This window comes from Thalassophryne amazonica, chromosome 6 (genome assembly GCF_902500255.1).
Source record: "Thalassophryne amazonica chromosome 6, fThaAma1.1, whole genome shotgun sequence".
Lineage (NCBI taxonomy): Eukaryota > Metazoa > Chordata > Actinopteri > Batrachoidiformes > Batrachoididae > Thalassophryne > Thalassophryne amazonica.
This window is the reverse complement of record NC_047108.1, coordinates 105918664-105938377: the sequence shown is the minus strand read 5'-3', so window position 1 is coordinate 105938377 and position 19714 is coordinate 105918664. Positions and strand designations below refer to the sequence as shown.

Genomic DNA, 19714 nt, shown 5'->3' with positions numbered 1-19714 from the left:
GTTACAACAGTGTGACTTCGTAGTAAGAGTGCAGGTACTAGACTGGCCTGCCTACAGTCCAGACTTGTTGCCCATTAAAAATGTGTGGCGCATTATGAAGTGCAAAATACGACAATGGAGACCCTGGACTGTTGAAGAACTGAAGTCGTACATCAAGCAAGAATGGGAAAGAATTCCACCTACAAAGCTTCAACAATTAGTGGCCTTAGTTCCCAAATGCTTATTGAGTGTTGTGAGAAGGAAAGGTGATGTAACACAGTGATAGACATACCACAGTCCCAGCTTTTTTTGAAATGTGTTGCAGGCATCCATTTCAAAATGAGCAAATATTTACACAAAAACAATAAAGTTTATCAGTTTGAACATTAAATATCTTGTCTTTGAGGTGTATACAATTGAATATAGGTTGAAGAGGATTTGCAAATCATTGTATTCTGTTTTTATTTACATTTTACACAACGTACCAACTTCTATGGATTTGGGGTTGTAGGTGTATGCCTTACAGTTAATGTAGCTAATGGATCATCTAAGAAGTATAGTAATATTTTAGTACTATTTAATTTGCATAGTACAGGCAGGGGTGGCAGCCAAGCAGTTAGTATGGTTGTTTCTAGAGCAGAAGCTTCCAAGTCCAAGGCCACGCTTGCCCATTCTCCATGTATTGTGGTGTCACTAAGATCATCCAGTGTAAAACCTGTGCCAAATCAAGCTGTAGTTCTGTCTAGAATCTGCTATGGCAACCTCTCTTGGAGGGGAAAAAAGGGAGAATTCGAAGGGCGTTACTGATTTACTTTATATGTTACCACTAATATATATATATATATATATATAGCTTGGTGATGTGAGATAGACTGATGGTGTTATGGTGCGCCTAAGCCAGAATGGCAGCCTTCGCAAGCTTAGTAACTTCAACATAGGCTGTTTCTGTTCTACAGTCATTCATCATGCACAGGTCCCGGCGGTTTTTACTCATTTATGGATGTACTGGGCATTAGGTGGAGTCACCCACTGCCAAGATGGTGACTTTCAAAACTAAACCAGTTGATCTTGAAACCAATGGCTTTCCCCATTATATATGCAGTCAATGACTATAATATTATGGTTATGGGCATTATCCAGCATGTTGGAGCCTCATTGTCCCAGCAACTGGAAATGGCGAAGGGAATATCTAGATAGCATTTGGCTGTGTCAGATGGATGGCTACTCTTGAGAAACAGTCGGGATGGTTGCCATCCAGGACATGGTGTGATTATGCAGTATGGTGGATGCAGTGGCACATGGCACCGGTACATGATTCCAGATGTGACCTGTCATCTAGATAAAAAGGCAATTTAAGAAAAATGAATTAGAACTGCACCCTGAGATTGCCTTCCTCCGTCAGGCTAATGTTATCAAATCATTATAATGTCTTTCAACCAAAAATGAAGAGCCCTCAGAATTCAGATCTTTTTCCTGCCATCAGATATTTGTGGCGTCGTAAGGTCAAAATGTTCGGAGAATGTAATAAATAAATAAAAATTAAGTGCTGATCTGTATCACCTCTACCTGACCCAATGACCACACCTCTATAAAATCTCATCGAAATCCATCTACCAGACTAAGAGAAGGGGATGATGTCATAAACACTGTCCCGCCTCTGTCAGCTGGCAGATGCAATTAGTAAATATTTTATGACTGGAAGTTTTGGTCCTTTGCAGAGGTATGTACTGTCATTATTGCTCTGTGGTTATCCTCAATGGCATTTTGTGATAAGAATCGTGATCTCAGTGTCAGGAGTCAACAACACGCCAGACGCCAAACCGAAGCAGCGGAATCGCTTACGAACAGGAGGCTGACCGCATTCATCTGTCTGGGCTGCTCTGCAATGTCTGTTGAAAGGTTTTATCACAGGCGTGACCCACAGGCCTTATCACACCTGCCCACTATCAGCCCCACACTGGATTATCCCTGAAGGGCGAATCTCCACGCCTTCAGTCATTTACTCTATCACAAAGAGCCATCGCTGCTGCAGCCTCTGTGGCAGAAAGAAAGAAGGCGATGGAAGGCAGGCATAAAGCGACGGCAGCACAGAGAAGCAATTTCATGCTTCCCAAACAAAATGTATCACAGGAATAAGGGTAAAATCAGGTTTATTAGAGTTGTTCCGCACGTTCTCAGTGCAAGATGGTGAGGTAGAAGCAGGAGGTTCAGGAAGGATGAGGCAAATGAGGAGAAGTTGCTGTTGCTCTGGGAGAGGAAGAAAGTCAAACATGCTGGTTGTGGACAGGAACACGTTTTGGTAAGACTGTTTTTCATTTTACTCGGTAATAGTTCCCATAGACTTGAAGACTGTAATGCTGCATTTACACATAGGCAAGACGCATTCTGAATGTCATATTTGCATAATTCTTGGCACATTCCTGACATTCTTAACGTGACTTAACGCATCTGAATAGGTCTCATAATAGTTAAACTAAATAGTTGGTGCGTGATATTCATGATATTCATGATTTTTGTGGAGCATATTTTTGGCTGTCAAAAAATCTTCCATGAATGTCATGCACCACCCTCATTTCGTCTCATGTTGTGGAGGTCACAACTGAGTGTGTTGATCCGTCTTGATTAGTGGTGATCCTTAATAGAGCGTGACAGCGTTCTTCTCTGACGTGCGCACAATTAAACCCTTCTGCACCGCATTCAGTTTCATTGCTGCAGTATGCTGAAGAAGGACAGTGACACCAAGTCGGCTAAAAGTCTTGTTCTGGTACTCCTCAGCACGCGCCTGCAGGTGTTCCACCTGTTGCATGTCCCTGATGTTTGGGAAAATGAGCGAGATGGGAACTGTGTGGAGCCACACATCTGGCTCTCTGTCTCCTCGTCCTTTCTGTGCCACTTCATGGCGCAGAGCCCAACTAAGTATGCAATCACAAAGTTCTTCTGCTGTGGATTTTGAGGAGCAAACTGGAGTTATTTGAATTGTTCAGCAACTGACGGGTGGATGAATATGGGGGTGTGTGTGGAGACAATTCGCCTCAATAACAATGTGACAGAACTTAACAATGCGCTGTTACGCACAATAGTGCGCAACAACGCAGAACATTATTCTTGACCGTGTGTAATGGTTCCTGATAATTCTCTAGCAACACGTGCCACCTGGTAACAGGTTGCAACAGTTCCTGAGGACACCTGACGCCTCTGCCCCGAATCATCACATTTGTGATCAGTGGCATTCGTGACTTGCCGTCGTTATGTGTAAACGCAGCTTAAGAGTAACGGCAATCTTACGTTTGACCCCAGTGACCTTGACAACATATTATCACTCGCAGCTCATCACATTGTGACGCAGATGTTAATTTTGTCTAGTCGTCAACATGTGGCGATTTGTGTGGCCTCTTTACGTCACTTTGTGATGCACATACAACAAAAACTGTCCTCTTTATTTTATCGATCTTAATGACAGTTAGACACAGTCCAGGCATTAGGAGCAGTAGGGAGCCACAGCCACGGAGGCAGCCTTGAATTCTCTAAGGGCAGTTTCTGGTTCAACCTCCACTGACATTCGATGGAACTAGGCCAACAAAGAGACAGGCAGACACGATCTTTGCCCCGTGTTTGAATTACTGTACAGTTATGGACCTGCCTCCACATGTATGTTATGTTTGTACAAATCAGAGTGAAAAACTTAAATTTTCACCTCTGACCCAATGATCTGACCCCGGTGACTGACTTTTGGTAAATTTGATCTCACTGGGCAAATCCAGAGCCCATCTACATATGTGTGCTGTGTTTGGTGGACATCAGATTGAAAGCCACAATTTTTAATTTTGATCCCAATAAATTGGTGAAATGAATCTTGTCAGGATAATTCTGGGGTAACACACCCGTCGCTATGGGCTACGGGGCAGTGCCCCGCCCACTGATATGCTTGGGCCCGCCCCGGCCCGCCCACCCAGCCAGATCACAGTCACAGATCTCAAATAAATAAATAGATAAATAAAATCCTAATTTCATTTTACTGTACTTGCTTTAGGTTAAAACGGCCAGTGTTGTATAATCACCTAAGGACATTAAATATATTAAAAACCGTGTGAGTTTATTGGAAAGTTTGTCTACGTATGTAATCACGTCAGTGTTGCCCAGCAACAATCAGTTACCGCGTTTATGGGGGGAAACGAAGTGTGAGTTTTTGAAAGAGAGGACAGCGCTGGCACTCTACTCAAAGTAGGTCCAAATTTTTAGTGTGTGTGTGTGTGTGTGTGTGTGTGTGTGTGTGTGTGTGTGTGTGTGTGTGTGTGTGTGTGGTGTGTGTGTGTGTGTGTGAGAGAGAGAGAGAGAGCGAGAGAGCACTGGTCCGGTCATGGTTAATGTGATGATTATTGTGAGGGATTAGGGCTGCCTGAATAGTAAAAATAAGCAAAAATAAGCTATTAATAGTGGTGCCCACCTGGTGGATTTCATAACCCCCCCTTAAGACTGAGATCTGGCGACGGGACTGGGGGGTAACCTTCATCTACAAACCAAGTTCGGTGGAACTCAGACAAAGGACCTGGGACAGACTGTTGCTGCTCAAATTAAAGTCAGACACTACAGCTGTGTCTTCAAAAGGATTCTGCCAGATTTCCTGCCCAAATTAAGACTCTCTCTGGTACTGCCAGTTGCAACTGAATGATAACTCCGGCTAAAGACACAGCCAAGATGTGACTGGAAGAGAGGAAAGAAGTGAGGAAGAAGATAAGAGTATGAAAGGCAGTTGGTGTCCAAAGGCAGGATGAACTCTGTAAGTGTCCATCCAAAGCCTTCAGTTTATTTTCCTGTGAGTAATGGAGAAGAGCACATTTCCATTATACTAAGTAAAAAGAAACAAACAAAATGTTTGAGGTTTTCTTTTTTCTGATGCCTTCTGTTTCTTCCTCTACTGGACACTCTTCATGTTTTCTGTGCTGGGCTCTGAAGCAGCAACAGTGTCTCCTCTGGCTTGGCTATAAATGCAATAATCTGTTGTTTCAGCTTTAAGAAAGAGCTGCAACTTTTATTTGCTGTGTTTTTAACTGAAATGTCATGTTATGGTGTCCTAACATAGGAAATGCGTCATAGAGTTAATGTGATAAATAGATGCTGCAGGACCAACCTAGTTAATACATTACAACCAAGCCCCAAAACAATCAAGCCACCATGAAAGTGCCAGATTGTGCAGTTCCATGTGTGTCAATCCAAAAGTGAGTCAATCCCTATAGATGCCGATCTTAAAATATCCAACTACTCATCAGACATAAAGGTTTACAGCCTGCTACAAAAAGAGTTTTAGTCTCTATAGCTAGTTTCCAAATTTAAGATAACAGCGTGCGTGCTGCGCGTGCGTGTTGGGGGGATGTTTATATAACTCATCAGTCTAAGCTATTTAAACATAGGTAGGCTCCTTCCGTCCTCATGAGACGATGGTGTGTGCCTAGGTGATGGGAGTCTCCTTATGCCTCCTCCTCCTCAGATGCTTGTGGACTTCATGTCTCTTTTGCAGGCATCCTTGAACCTAAGATAAAGTCGCCCGAGCTTTCTCTTTCCTTGGGCTAGTTCACCATACAGAAGGTCCTTTTAAACATAAAGTTATGAATAATTAGGGGCAGGATCGCTTTGAGTGACATCTTGTGTGCTGTAACTTCAAAGGCTGCAGAGGCTGCTAGCTGCTGTATGGTCAGCCGCATTTGTCCGTTCTGGGCATTTTATTACAAATATACAAGATAATTTGTCTTGATGTGTGGTTACTTATCCGAGAAGTCAGTGCTCCAGTATTTTGGTTGTGTTGTTTAAGTTGTACGTTAAGCACCAGTCACACAGCACTTAACGAAGGGCAACGAAGCCCAAACGAAACAAGAAATCTGGACTTTTGTTGTCTTTCGTTGGCATTGTTTAACCTTCGCGCAGCTTCATTCCTGCATCTGGCGCTTCGTCAGGATTTTTAAACTGTTGAAAAATTTGAACAAATGCCACTGAAAACCTCAATTCATCCGTATTTTATTTTGCTGTAGTTCTTGATGTTTTTTAATCGTTTGCTTAGTTTTTGTAACGTTAGCGTTTAGTTTGACTTTGTTCAACCAGCTGAATGTTTTCACACAGTGCAGAAGCCATTTCTGAGTAGCAGCAGCTCCTGCGTGCACTTATTATTTTTTGTTAAGTATAACAATATGAGTGTAGGAATGACAATCCAGCCCTTCTATACATGTGGCAACAGGTAGATGATTCAGATGATTATAAAAGAGCTGTTCTGGAAGGCAGAATTCACGTTGTGGATCAGCTGCAGCTGGCAGAATAACCACACATGGGGAGTCAATGCGCGGCGTTCACACGGACTGATCACTTTACTGCTGTGATATATTCAATCATCTTTACACTTATATTTATTCCCCATTTTGACAGTTTTATGTTACAAATCAATATATATATGGCTTAGTAACGTAATACAGTGATACAGCAATGACCACGGCACACCAGAGGTTTTTTTTTGTGTGTGTGTCATCAGACAGTGAGGATTCTGACAATGAAGGAGATGATCCCTATTTGTTCTGGACAAGGAAGCAGAACAGGTGGACCCACCAACGTGCACACAGATCTCCACAGTGGGTCAGATCATGCTCTTCTGTTTGCCGTTTCTCCAGGACTCAGGCGCTATGAGCTCGTCCCAGCACCAAGTACTGGAACGCAGAGATGCAGACACACACTGCTCCTGCAGTGGCTCCAGGGATGTTTTGTTTAAAGCATCCAGATCAACGTTAGCTTTGGTTTCCTTTTGTTCCTCTTTCGTCCCTTTTGCGCTGTTGATTCACAGGCTATTTGGTGATGATGCTTGACCGCCCACCTTTTCTCAATGATTTGTGACTTTTTTTTACTTTTTTCCCTTCGTTCAGAAATCGTTGTATGCTGTATGATTGGGCCATTAGTACTGTTCGCTCTCTATAGAGCTGTCATTAGCTACATTAATAGGCCACGGTTCCTCGGGCAGTATTCCGGTTTTTAATACCTACACCAAAGTTACCCATTATGAAAACCACCACCCAGTCCACAAAAACATACACTAAACATCTGAACAAAGATTAATCCTTTGGCTTTAGCTTTAGCGTGTAAGCGAATAGTGTGGTGGGGAGGGCTTAAAGCTTCACTTGCCCCACCCAGTTCACACTGGTCTTGCCCACACTTCACGTCTTTACCCTCTTTAGCTCTGAGCTGGGCGGAGTCGGGCACTGCCAAGACGCCAACATTTCCAGATGAGCCATTTCAGCTTTGCGCTCTTTAGAAAACGTATACTTGATGTCGCAGAGGGTTTGTCTGGTATATATACATTCTATGGTCAGAACCATCCTCCCTCATTCAGCAGGTTTTCTTCAGTTGTGAGTGTGTGAGATCACAGAGTCCAGAGCTCCATTTCTACATTAAAACCACAAAGAACAAAAGGCTGAGTCTCTGTGTCTGCCTTTGATTCATGAGACACAGTGTCTTCTCCTCTCCTTTCTTTTTGTTTGACTCCACTCTGCTCTAATGCTATTATTATCCTACCATACCCCATTTTCTTGAAGATGTGTGCAGGAGATGTGATATTAAAAAAAAAAAAAAAAATGAAGTGGGCTTCATAGATAATTGGCAAAGCTTCTGGGGAAAACCTGGTCTTGTTAGGAGAGACGGCATCCATCCCACTTTGGATGGAGCAGCTCTCATTTCTAGAAATCTGGCCAATTTTCTTAAATCCTCCAAACCGTGACTATCCAGGGTTGGGACCAGGAAGCAGAGTTGTAGTCTTACACACCTCTCTGCAGCTTCTCTCCCCCTGCCATCCCCTCATTACCCCATCCCCGTAGAGACGGTGCCTGCTCCCAGACCACCAATAACCAGCAAAAATCTATTTAAGCATAAAATTCAAAAAGAAAAAATAATATAGCACCTTCAACTGCACCACAGACTAAAACAGTTAAATGTGGTCTATTAAACATTAGGTCTCTCTCTTCTAAGTCCCTGTTAGTAAATGATATAATAATTGATCAACATATTGATTTATTCTGCCTTACAGAAACCTGGTTACAGCAGGATGAATATGTTCGTTTAAATGAGTCAACACCCCCGAGTCACATTAACTGCCAGAATGCTCGTAGCACAGGCTGAGGCGGAGGATTAGCAGCAATCTTCCATTCCAGCTTATTAATTAATCAAAAACCCAGACAGAGCTTTAATTCATTTGAAAGCTTGACTCTTAGTCTTGTCCATCCAAATTGGAAGTCCCAAAAACCAGTTTAAACCATCTATCGTCCTCCTGGTCGTTACTGTGAGTTTCTCTGTGAATTTTCAGACCTTTTGTCTGACTTAGTGCTTAGCTCAGATAAGATAATTATAGTGGACGATTTTAACATCCACACAGATGCTGAGAATGACAGCCTCAACACTGCATTTAATCTATTATTAGACTCTATTGGCTTTGCTCAAAATGTAAATGAGTCCACCCACCACTTTAATCATATCTTAGATCTTGTTCTGACTTATGGTATGGAAATTGAAGACTTAACAGTATTCCCTGAAAACTCCCTTCTGTCTGATCATTTCTTAATAACATTTACATTTACTCTGATGGACTACCCAGCAGTGGGGAATAAGTTTCATTACACTAGAAGTCTTTCAGAAAGTGCTGTAACTAGGTTTAAGGATATGATTCCTTCTTTATGTTCTCTAATGCCATATACCAACACAGTGTTCTGTCTGAGTTACTTTCATTAGTTACTTCATCCAAACCATCAACATGTCTATTAGACCCCATTCCTACCAGGCTGCTCAAGGAAGCCCTACCATTATTTAATACTTCGATCTTAAATATGATCAATCTATCTTTATTAGTTGGCTATGTACCACAGGCTTTTAAGGTGGCAGTAATTAAACCATTACTTAAAAAGCCATCACTTGACCCAGCTATCTTAGCTAATTATAGGCCAATCTCCAACCTTCCTTTTCTCTCAAAAATTCTTGAAAGGGTAGTTGAAAAACAGCTAACTGATCATCTGCAGAGGAATGGTCTATTTGAAGAGTTTCAGTCAGGTTTTAGAATTCATCATAGTACAGAAACAGCATTAGTGAAGGTTACAAATGATCTTCTTATGGCCTCAGACAGTGGACTCATCTCTGTGCTTGTTCTGTTAGACCTCAGTGCTGCTTTTGATACTGTTGACCATAAAATTTTATTACAGAGATTAGAGCATGCCATAGGTATTAAAGGCACTGCGCTGCGGTGGTTTGAATCATGTTTATCTAATAGATTACAATTTGTTCATGTAAATGGGGAATCTTCTTCACAGACTAAGGTTAATTATGGAGTTCCACAAGGTTCTGTGCTAGGACCAATTTTATTCACTTTATACATGCTTCCCTTAGGCAGTATTATTAGACGGCATTGCTTAAATTTTAATTGTTACACAGATGATACCCAGCTTTATCTATCCATGAAGCCAGAGGACACACACCAATTAGCTAAACTGCAGGATTGTCTTACAGACATAAAGACATGGATGACCTCTAATTTCCTGCTTTTAAACTCAGATAAAACTGAAGTTATTGTACTTGGCCCCACAAATTTTAGAAACATGGTGTCTAACCAGATCCTTACTCTGGATGGCATTACCCTGATCTCTAATAATACTGTGAGAAATCTTGGAGTCATTTTTGATCAGGATATGTCATTCAAAGCGCATATTAAACAAATATGTAGGACTGCTTTTTTGCATTTACGCAATATCTCTAAAATTAGAAAGGCCTTGTCTCAGAGTGATGCTGAAAAACTAATTCATGCATTTATTTCCTCTAGGCTGGACTATTGTAATTCATTATTATCAGGTTGTCCTAAAAGTTCCCTGAAAAGCCTTCAGTTAATTCAAAATGCTGCAGCTAGAGTACTAACGGGGACTAGAAGGAGAGAGCATATCTCACCCATATTGGCCTCTCTTCATTGGCTTCCTGTTAATTCTAGAATAGAATTTAAAATTCTTCTTCTTACTTATAAGGTTTTCTCATTAACAACATGTAATTTACAGTGGACAACATCATGCAATGTGTTACCATAGAAATTACATCTATAAACTCCAAAAACATAGTTGTTAGTTGCATTTACAGAGCTCCTGGGACAAATATTTGCACCTTTGAAGACATTATCTTAGGAATGTACAACAAAATCAACAGAAATAAGCATTTATTTGTCTGTGGAGATTTCAATATAGATTTTTTAAACCCTCACAATCATCCACAAATTACCTCATTTATAAACACCTTGTACTGTTTAGGACTGTTTCCAACCATCATTCATCCTAGCAGAATAACTATGGATACAACAACTCTCATTGACAATATTTTAACTAACGTTATATCTGGTAATCTTAGTGGGGGACTACTGGTCAGTGATATCAGTGATCACTTGCCAGTTTTCTCAGTCTTTGCATTGGAGGGTTGTTGTATGTATCGAAGCAATACCGAATTCATGAGTAGAAAAGTAACACCTGAAACAATTGATAATTTAAGGGAGGATTTATCAAGTCAGAATTGGTTAGATGTTTTTGTTGATGATGTTGACAGGTCATATGATGCTTTCATTTCCATTTTTTCCAGTTTGTATAATAAACACTGTCCATTTGTTGACAAAATATATAGAAATCAATATAGCAACAAACCATGGATAACTAAGGGGCTTCAGAGGGCATGTAAAAAGAAAAACGTACTATATAAACAATTCATAAAACTACGAACTAAGGAAGCTGAAGTAAGTATAAAACATATAAGAATAAGTTAATCAATATCATGAGACTCAGTAAAAAAAAGATATTATAATGAGTTACTTGTCAAAAATAGAAATAACATCAAAAACACATGGAACATATTAAATGAAATAGTAAAAAAGAATAGAGTAACTAGAGATTATCCTTCATTTTTTCAGAGTAACAACTACATCACGATTGATAACGACGAGTCTATTGCTGAACACTTTAATGAATACTTCGTTAATGTGGGTAAAAATCTTGCCAGTAAAATTGACTCATCAACTAATAACTTCTGGGTAAATAATTCAACATTTAACAAATCTGTTTCAATGTTCATTGGTGGTACTCATGAAAGGGAAATACTTGATCTGGTTCATGGTTCAAAAAGTAAGAAATCGACTGATTTTAATAATTTGGATATGGCTTTATTAAAAAAAGTTATTGATTGTATAGTAAAACCGTTCAATTATATTTGCAATATGTCACTAAGTACTGGTAAATTTCCTTCTCAAATGAAATAGCCAAAGTAATTCCTCTGTTTAAAACTGGTGACAAACACACATTTTCTAATTATAGACCTATATCACTCCTGCCACAATTTTCCACAATTTTGGAAAAAAATATTTGCTAAAAGATTAAATGATTATTTACTGAAGCATAACATAATTTGTGAAGAACAATATGTATTCAGAAGGTCTCGGAACTACATCACATGCTTTGATGGACTTTGTGGAAAGTATAGCAACTGCAATTGACAATAAACAATACACAATAGGTGTTTTTTTTTTTTATTTACAGAAAGCGTTTGACACAATTAACCATGGAATACTATTAATTAAACTGCAGAAATATGGAATCAGAGGTCTGGCATATGAATGGATAGCTAGTTATTTACAAGGCAGATTTCATTATGTTCAATTCAATAATACAAATTCTGAACTCAGGGATGTCACATGCGGGGTGCCGCAGGGCTCAGTGCTGGGTCCTTTGTTGTTTATAATCTATATAAATGATATAAGTTGGGTGTCGAGTTCACTGAGATGTGTCCTTTTTGCGGATGATACAACTGTGTTCTGTAGCGGTGAAAATCTTGACCAGCTTCTGGACATAGTGGAGAAAGAACTGGAAAAATTTAAGGTTTGGTTTGACGCTAATAAGTTGTCACTCAACCTTGGGAAAAATAAATGTATTATATTTGGAAATAAACAGGCACCCAAATGTAAAAATTTAACTATAAACAATAAGGAAATTGAGTTAGTAACAGAGAATAAATTTTTAGGTGTTATAATTGATAATAAACTTAGCTGAAAACCACATATAAATTATGTGAAATCAAAATTGTCAAAAAACTATAGCCATTTTGTATAAAGCCAAAGACCTACTGCCGCAAGAAGGGTTACTTACTTTATGTCATTCTCTGATGGTACCATATATGACATATTGTGTTGAGTCATGGGGAAACACTTACAAATCAAATACCAATCCAATATTCCTTTTGCAAAAACGAGCCATACGAATCATCTGCAATAAACAATATCGTGAACCAACTCATTCTCTATTTATGTCTTTAAATTTATTAAAATTCATAGATTTGGTCGATTACATTACAATTCAAACTTTATTTCGAGCGAAAAACCCAGCCTTACCGAGACATGTCTAGAGTCTGTTCTGATTGAGGGAATCCAGATATAGTTTAAGAGGTTGTGCAATTTTTATGAAACCACCAGTAAGAACAAATATAAAGGGTTTTTGTGTGTCTGTGGTTGGGGTGAGGAAATGGAACAAATGTTCAACAGAGGTTAGAATGAGTAGTACCTTAGTAAGATTTAAGAAACTACTCAAAAAGAACATTATGTCTAAGTATCATAAAGAAGCAAATATAATTTGATTTATATGGAATGTTCAATTTATAAGTGGGACTTATTGTATATTTGAATGTGTGGGTATGTATATGCGTATGTAGATATATAGATATGGGTAGGTGTATATGTATATAAGTGACTGTGTATATGTATGTATGTATATATTTATGTTTGTAAAGTATATACGTATGTATATAGGTATATATGGCATAGCCCAAGCAGAGGGTCACCCCCAAGAGCTTGGTCTGCTTGAGGTTTCTTCCTTATAGGGAGTTTTTCCTCACCACAGTTGCTAGTGCTTGCTCTGGGGGTTGGTAAGGTTAGTCCTTACTTGCGTAAAGTGCCTTGATTCGACTTTCTTGTGATCTGGTACTATATAAATATAATTATAAGTGAATATTATATTGATGTGTATGTCTGTGTGTCGACATGTAGTAGTGAATTTGTATTTATGTAAATATGACTGATTAGAATTGTTGGACTTGTACTAGCAGGGGTGAGCGCTAATAAGCTTTGCTTCAGCCCACACCCTTTCGGACTCACTAGTTTTGTCTGTGTTTGTTTGTGGAATTGTTCATTTTTTTTCTATTTGAATATTTTGTGTGCCGAATAAAAAAAAAAACTTTGTCACTTTGTCAAAACTTTGTCACTTTGTCAAGGTTTTGAATAATCAGGTCCCATCTTATCTTAGGGACCTCATAGTACCATATCACCCCAATAGAGCGCTTCGCTCTCAGACTGCAGGCTTACTTGTAGTTCCTAGGGTTTGTAAGAGTAGAATGGGAGGCAGAGCCTTCAGCTTTTCAGGCTCCTCTCCTGTGGAACCAGCTCCCAATTTGGATCAGGGAGACAGACACCCTCTCTACTTTTAAGATTAGGCTTAAAACTTTCCTTTTTGCTAAAGCTTATAGTTAGGGCTGGATCAGGTGACCCTGAACCATCCCTTAGTTATGCTGCTATAGACTTAGACTGCTGGGGGGTTCCCATGATGCACTGAGTGTTTCTTTCTCTTTTTGCTCTGTATGCACCACTCTGCATTTAATCATTAGTGATTGATCTCTGCTCCCCTCCACAGCATGTCTTTTTCTGGTTTTCTCCCTCAGCCCAACCAGTCCCAGCAGAAGACTGCCCCTCCCTGAGCCTGGTTCTGCTGGAGGTTTCTTCCTGTTAAAAGGGAGTTTTTCCTTCCCATTGTCGCCAAGTGCTTGCTCACAGGGGGTCGTTTTGACCGTTGGGGTTTTTCTGTAATTATTGTATGGCTTTTGCCTTACAATATAAAGCGCCTTGGGGCAACTGTTTGTTGTGATTTGGCGCTATATAAATAAAATTGATTTGATTTGATTCAGTAGTCTGATTTCTTTCGTGTCAGTCTCTCTCTCTTCTTCCATATATCTCACTCTTTTATAAACCACTTTCTCAGTTCCAATTCTTGCATCATGGGTCTAATATTAGTGAAGGGGATGACAATGCTGAGTGGAGCCGTCATTCAGCTACAGTACTGTGCTCAGAGGAACAAAAGCAGCCGTAAGACTACAGAAAAGCCAGCACAGATATGACAACATGGGATGATGGTGGAGAGAATTGGAGAGTGCAGCTAGGTCAAGGGATTTTTTTTACGTGCACACAATCAATTTCTGAGTGAACATGTTCTTTTCATATATCTCTGATTAGCCTGTCGTTTTATAGAATGTAAGCAAGTAAAATTTTAATTTTAGACCTCACCCTTGTGAAGTGCCTTGCTGTGATTTGGGGTGATATAAATGATTTGAATTGAATTGTATGGCACCTTTCAACAATAGCTGCCACACAGCAACAGGTGATAAAAAAAGAAATATTACAGTGCAAAAGCAATCATGAACAGGTGAGTTTTAAGCTTATTTATAAAAGTATATACTGATCTTAATTCCATTGTTGACCTCTTCTAAATTTGAAAATTCCCAGGAATTAATAAATATGGTGTATGTTTTACCCAAAGAATATGAAAGTTGCAATAGCATAAAGACCCCCACCCCACACCCCGTGGTCACATTAGCTAAAAGAAACAACAAGTGACAGAGGCAGGCTTACCATTCATTTTCAATCAGTGAGCATTTTTCAGTGTCAAGAGACAAGTCGCTCTGGCCAAAAGGGAATAGACGGCATAACGTCAGCTTGTTAGTTGTTCACTTGAACAAAATGATTGAAGATGGCAGAAAACACTTCGAAACAGCTGTGTTTCTGTATAAATCTGTTTTGTAAAAGTAAGCAATAAACGCTTCTAAATCTAAAAAAAAAAAAAAAAACTTTTTTTTTTGTAACCAGAAAACACCTATGAAGTGATTTACAAGACATCTTATGGAGATATTAGTGTGCACGCCCCCGGGAACGTCCATCAAGCGACAAAGCCAACCGCTTGTCATCATCATCATTTGTAGCTAATGTGATGTGATATTATTCTGGATCAGAAAATGGAAGATTGGATAACATAAAGATTGCAAAACAAATTTTCTCTGCAGTCTGAAGGATGTGTCTCTTTGCTTAGGTATCGGACCGCTGTGTGGTCGCTCTGGTACCCAAACAGACCTCATCATACAACATACCTTCTTCAGCCAGTATATCACGAACCTCCATCAGCAGATATGGTGAGTCCATTGGCCATTTACACATGTATATGTCTAAACACACACACACACAGACTTTTCTTGGGACATGTTGGTGGTGTTGGTGTGTGTGTAAATGGGAATACATACTATACATACAAGTCGTCCAGCTCTGAGCTGAATTTGAATGGCTGTAAGCTCAGCATAACATTGCCTGAAAAACAGTGTACCAACCTTAAAATCAGCGTAATATAATTAACGCAAATTTTAACAAATTTGTTAACCAAATGTAAGAGAAATAAGCCTATAATGTGCATAGAAAAATTTTTTCCATCTTTCATTTTACGCATGATAAGTAGAACAAAAGTGTTGCGTTTATATTTTTGTTGAGTATGTGTTGATGTATCTACAATGGATATTTTGAGGAATTGGTAAAAGGTTTACCTATGGTTTGGAAGTTAATACACCATCTTTCTATTGGTCATGTGACATTTGCTCTTGGGTGACCTTGAAACACCACTACTTCCAAATAAATTGTGTTGACCTTGATTGACAGTTAGGGATGGTTGCTCAGAAAACAATTTCCAACTTCGGTGTGCTGCTGTCAGTGGTGGGCACAGTTCAGCTAATGCGATAGCAGATAATTATCAAAGCTAATGTTTTTGCTATCGGATTAGCTTTTCAGATAAGTTTTAAAACCATAATCGGCCCAATTATCTTTCGATAAATTTAGTTCTGATAACTTTCAGTCTGATAACATTTTCTTTGCTGGTAAAGTTTAACTGTCGAAAATGTTTGTAAACCCTAAAATCAAACATTTTAGTCCGTTTATGTGTTTCTAGCCATGGAGCAGACTGGCTGCCTGTCGCTTGTTGATGATGTCATCATTAAGCACAAAACGTGATTGGCCGGTCGACGTAGGGAGCATTGTGGGTAGTGTAGTTCAGGTTCACGTTGCACGTTACAGTGACTTGTCCACTCGACAAAAACAAAACAGACTAACTTTAACATTATTTTTTTATTTTATTTCTTTGTGGCTGTATTTTAATCGCCAAGACTCGAAGGGGAGAGGAGCTCTCATGGCGCAGCTGTGTGTACAGAGGGAGGGACTTTTCTTCACGTTTAGACATTGTTTTGGATTTAAAACGTGGATTATTTATTCAGATGAATCCCACTGAAACTAACAGGTAAGAATTTATATTTACTACATGTATTTTACTCTGCCAATCAGTGCATTGAGGGACGTATTTCAGTTGTTTAAGCGGCAGGGTTCAAAGCATGCGAAAAAAGCGGCAGCTTTTAGTTAAATGATGGTGTCTAATTCCGAGATAAACTGTGACTTCTAATACTGTGTTTTACTGCTTTTGAAAGATGATGACAGTGTTTGGGCTTTATTTTTTTATTATTTATTTATTTATTTATTTTTCGTGTGTTCTTTGTGTTTGTAATCCTTGAATTTACCCAGCAGCCCCTGTGGCGCTTAAAGTGAAACTGGTTTGTCAGAAGCCAACAGTGTAATCTGATGTGGCTGCGTCCAAATCAATACAAATAGTTATTGGTTATCGGTAATAAAGATAATTTTTTAGCAGTTTATCGGTTTATCGTCATAAAAGATGACTTTTCAGTTATCTGATTAATGGTTATCGAAGCTAACTTTTTGGTTAGCTGTGCCCACCACTGGTTGCTGTTAAGGTACAAATGTTATGTCACCGTGACGCCGCTGTGACTTTCACAGTAAAAGTCTGTTGTGCAGCTGTTGCTGCTTTGGCTTTAAAACACTTTTATTGTGAAGCACATACAGGTAAAGGAGTTATGAGCTATCAGCAGTGGAGTTTGACTTTGAATGAATGAATGAATGAATGAAAACTGTTTATTTTGAACATTTGATACAACAACAATTACAAGATAGATCAGTAAAGACAACAACAAAAAAGTTCCTACTGTGTACCCAACATGTTTCTCTTTACTACGCCAACAGCAGCTCTCAGCACTTTAATTACACTTAAATTAATAGCCTGATGGACCCTGGCTTTGTCTCGATGGGCCTTTATAATGGTGGGGTAAAACCCTGATGTCCCCCACGATTTGTAACAGGACTGATGAAGATGATCAAAGATGATGACCTTGAGATTTTGAGAGTACTCATTTTGAGCTTAAAAATAACACGACCTGTAAAGGTTGTGTGTGGACACAAGTAGATGATGGATTATTAACATAATGGTAAATACAGTAAGAATGTCAAGCTGGAGAATCGATTTCTTCTTCCCTGCACAAACCCTTATTAATTCTTTAGCACGCTGTTTAAACTTAACTGCCTCACTCATCGTGTAGTACACTTTGATAGCGGTTAAATTAAATTACTGTGGAACAATTCACTCTGTCATAAAACAGCAGCGAGCTGCTGCGAGGACATATCATGCACGGCTCTGTTATTTTTTCATTGTTTCTTTTGTGATGGTGCTCGAGTACTGGGGTTGGATGTGCCTGGCATAAAAAGCAGGGGCTTTTTCTGGCATGAGCTCGTCCCTCATCAATCACGGGCTGGCACAACAGGCACAGCTGCACCTAGGCACCTGCTGATGGATTCATATCAATTTAACGTTCAACACTTAGCATCTTGACTCAGTTTACACCACCGGATCCCCCCCACCAGTCACCTTAAAAATGAGCCTGGAAATACTCCACTAGTGCCAGACTGTGGCCAAGTCTGGAAACTACAACAAAACAAAGACTGGATTGGATTAAGATGGTTTTTCCAATCCACCCTGCAGAGGTCGGCATGTTTTCAGTTCACGCCTCTTCATCCTCTGGTCCCCAGTGGCCACTGGAAAGGGCTTGGTTGATGTAAATTGAAAAGTATAAGTGGTAGAAAAAAGCTTTGCTGTTCCGCTCAGCCTTTGAAGCCAGGTGAGGAAGATCCACACTGAGATCTTGAATCCCCAGAGAGCTTCCTGTCAGAAGAAGGCACCTACTAATTAGGAGAACTGAAACCAGCATCTTTCAGTCTGAGTGAAGAGCGGCAGTGGAGGCGAGGAGGACATATGGATGAAGGAGAATATCTTCAGTACTTATCAAATTAGACATCTTTAGGATTAGACAGAACATTTAAGTCAAAATGGGATTGTATTTGGCATCACTATACCTTTCTTCTTTGGTTTTCATCCTTTGTGTTCTGGCTCCTACACAGTTCAGTCCTTGCATGTACTGGGTGTTAGTAAGGGTTGTGGAAAGCAGCAACGTAGATGCCTTTGTTGGCAAGAAAAGGTTTACTGACCTCGACTTTGAAGACTATGCTGTGTTCCTCAAAGAATCAGTGGATACCCTGATTGCAGCATTTGAGAACCTGAGTGAAGAATTGGAGTGTTTGGATTTGTGATTGTTCTGGATCAAGACTAAGATACGACTTTCAGTAACTTCCTGGACGAGGGCATCATAAGCGTATCTATATTTAGCAAAAGTGTTGAACTTGGAGAGTCTGCAGTCTACGTTCATGTCTCTGGGATCTTGAGCTATGAGATTAAGAGACACGTGGGAAGAGCTTATGGAGTCATGACCTTCCTGGACATCTTTGTCAGAGAACAAAGGTCCAAGTCTTTAGGATCCGGGGGCTTACTTTTTTTACTGTATGGTAGTAGGTTAACCAGTGTGCTAAGATAACAAATAAACGTCTTTGGCACTCTGTCTCTTCAGAGAATCTTTGGGTATCACCGGAATGACATTGTGTCGAATAAGCACTTACTTTGGAAGATGAAAATTATCACGTGCATGGTGAGGGATCATCAGCTACAACATTTTGGTCATGTGATGCATTTCTCTGTGCATGATCCAGCATGCAGGTGCTTCAGTGTTGAGGACCCCAGCAGCTGGAGAAGCACAAGGGGGCGCCCGTGTTTCACTTGACTGTGACAGATAGATGGGTACTTTCAATAGGTGGGGATGGATCTGTTGCCTGCCAGAGTGGTTCCCTGGTGTGGTCAGTGCGGTGAAACTTAGCACCAGTGTGTATGCCCAGAATACCGATATTCAAATAAAAGATTCAAAATGCTATATTGCCAATATGATAAAAATTCACCTTTTCTGGAAATTTAGAGTTTTGACCCACATGGGATAAAATATAGTGATCATATATCATGCACACTGGGGAAACTCAATTTTTCAGCATGCCACACTACACAAGCTCATGTTAGCATCAGAGCTCAAAGGCACTCAATAGACCTTCAGCTGTGACTGAAATTGCCTTCAAAAAAGAGCATAAAATGTAAGGACGCAGCTCAAAAACACTTGCCTACAAAGATCCTGTTTGGAAGAAATCCAGATACAATCTGGACAGATTTCATATGAAATGCTGGATACCTGCTGAATACATGGAAGACAGCAATCGCACAGGTCGCTGTATCAGTTGCAACATTTTGGCTTGTTTTGTAAATGACTCAGTGAGGAGTCTGTCACTTTATCATAGCTTTATCAGATGCATTTTTCTTTATTGGAAATCAGAAATTCCAACTTCTTAGTTTCAACCGAA

The 19714-nt window shown here is 39.7% G+C and overlaps 1 protein-coding gene across 1 annotated transcript in view; it reads left to right on the top strand.

The window, feature by feature from the left end:
- Window positions 1-19714, top strand: part of plxna2 (plexin A2) — a 694900-nt gene that overhangs the window by 657774 nt on the left and 17412 nt on the right. Inside the window, 1 exon segment of the mRNA XM_034173103.1 lies at window positions 15135-15234. Coding sequence (XP_034028994.1) covers window positions 15135-15234 — 100 coding nt within the window.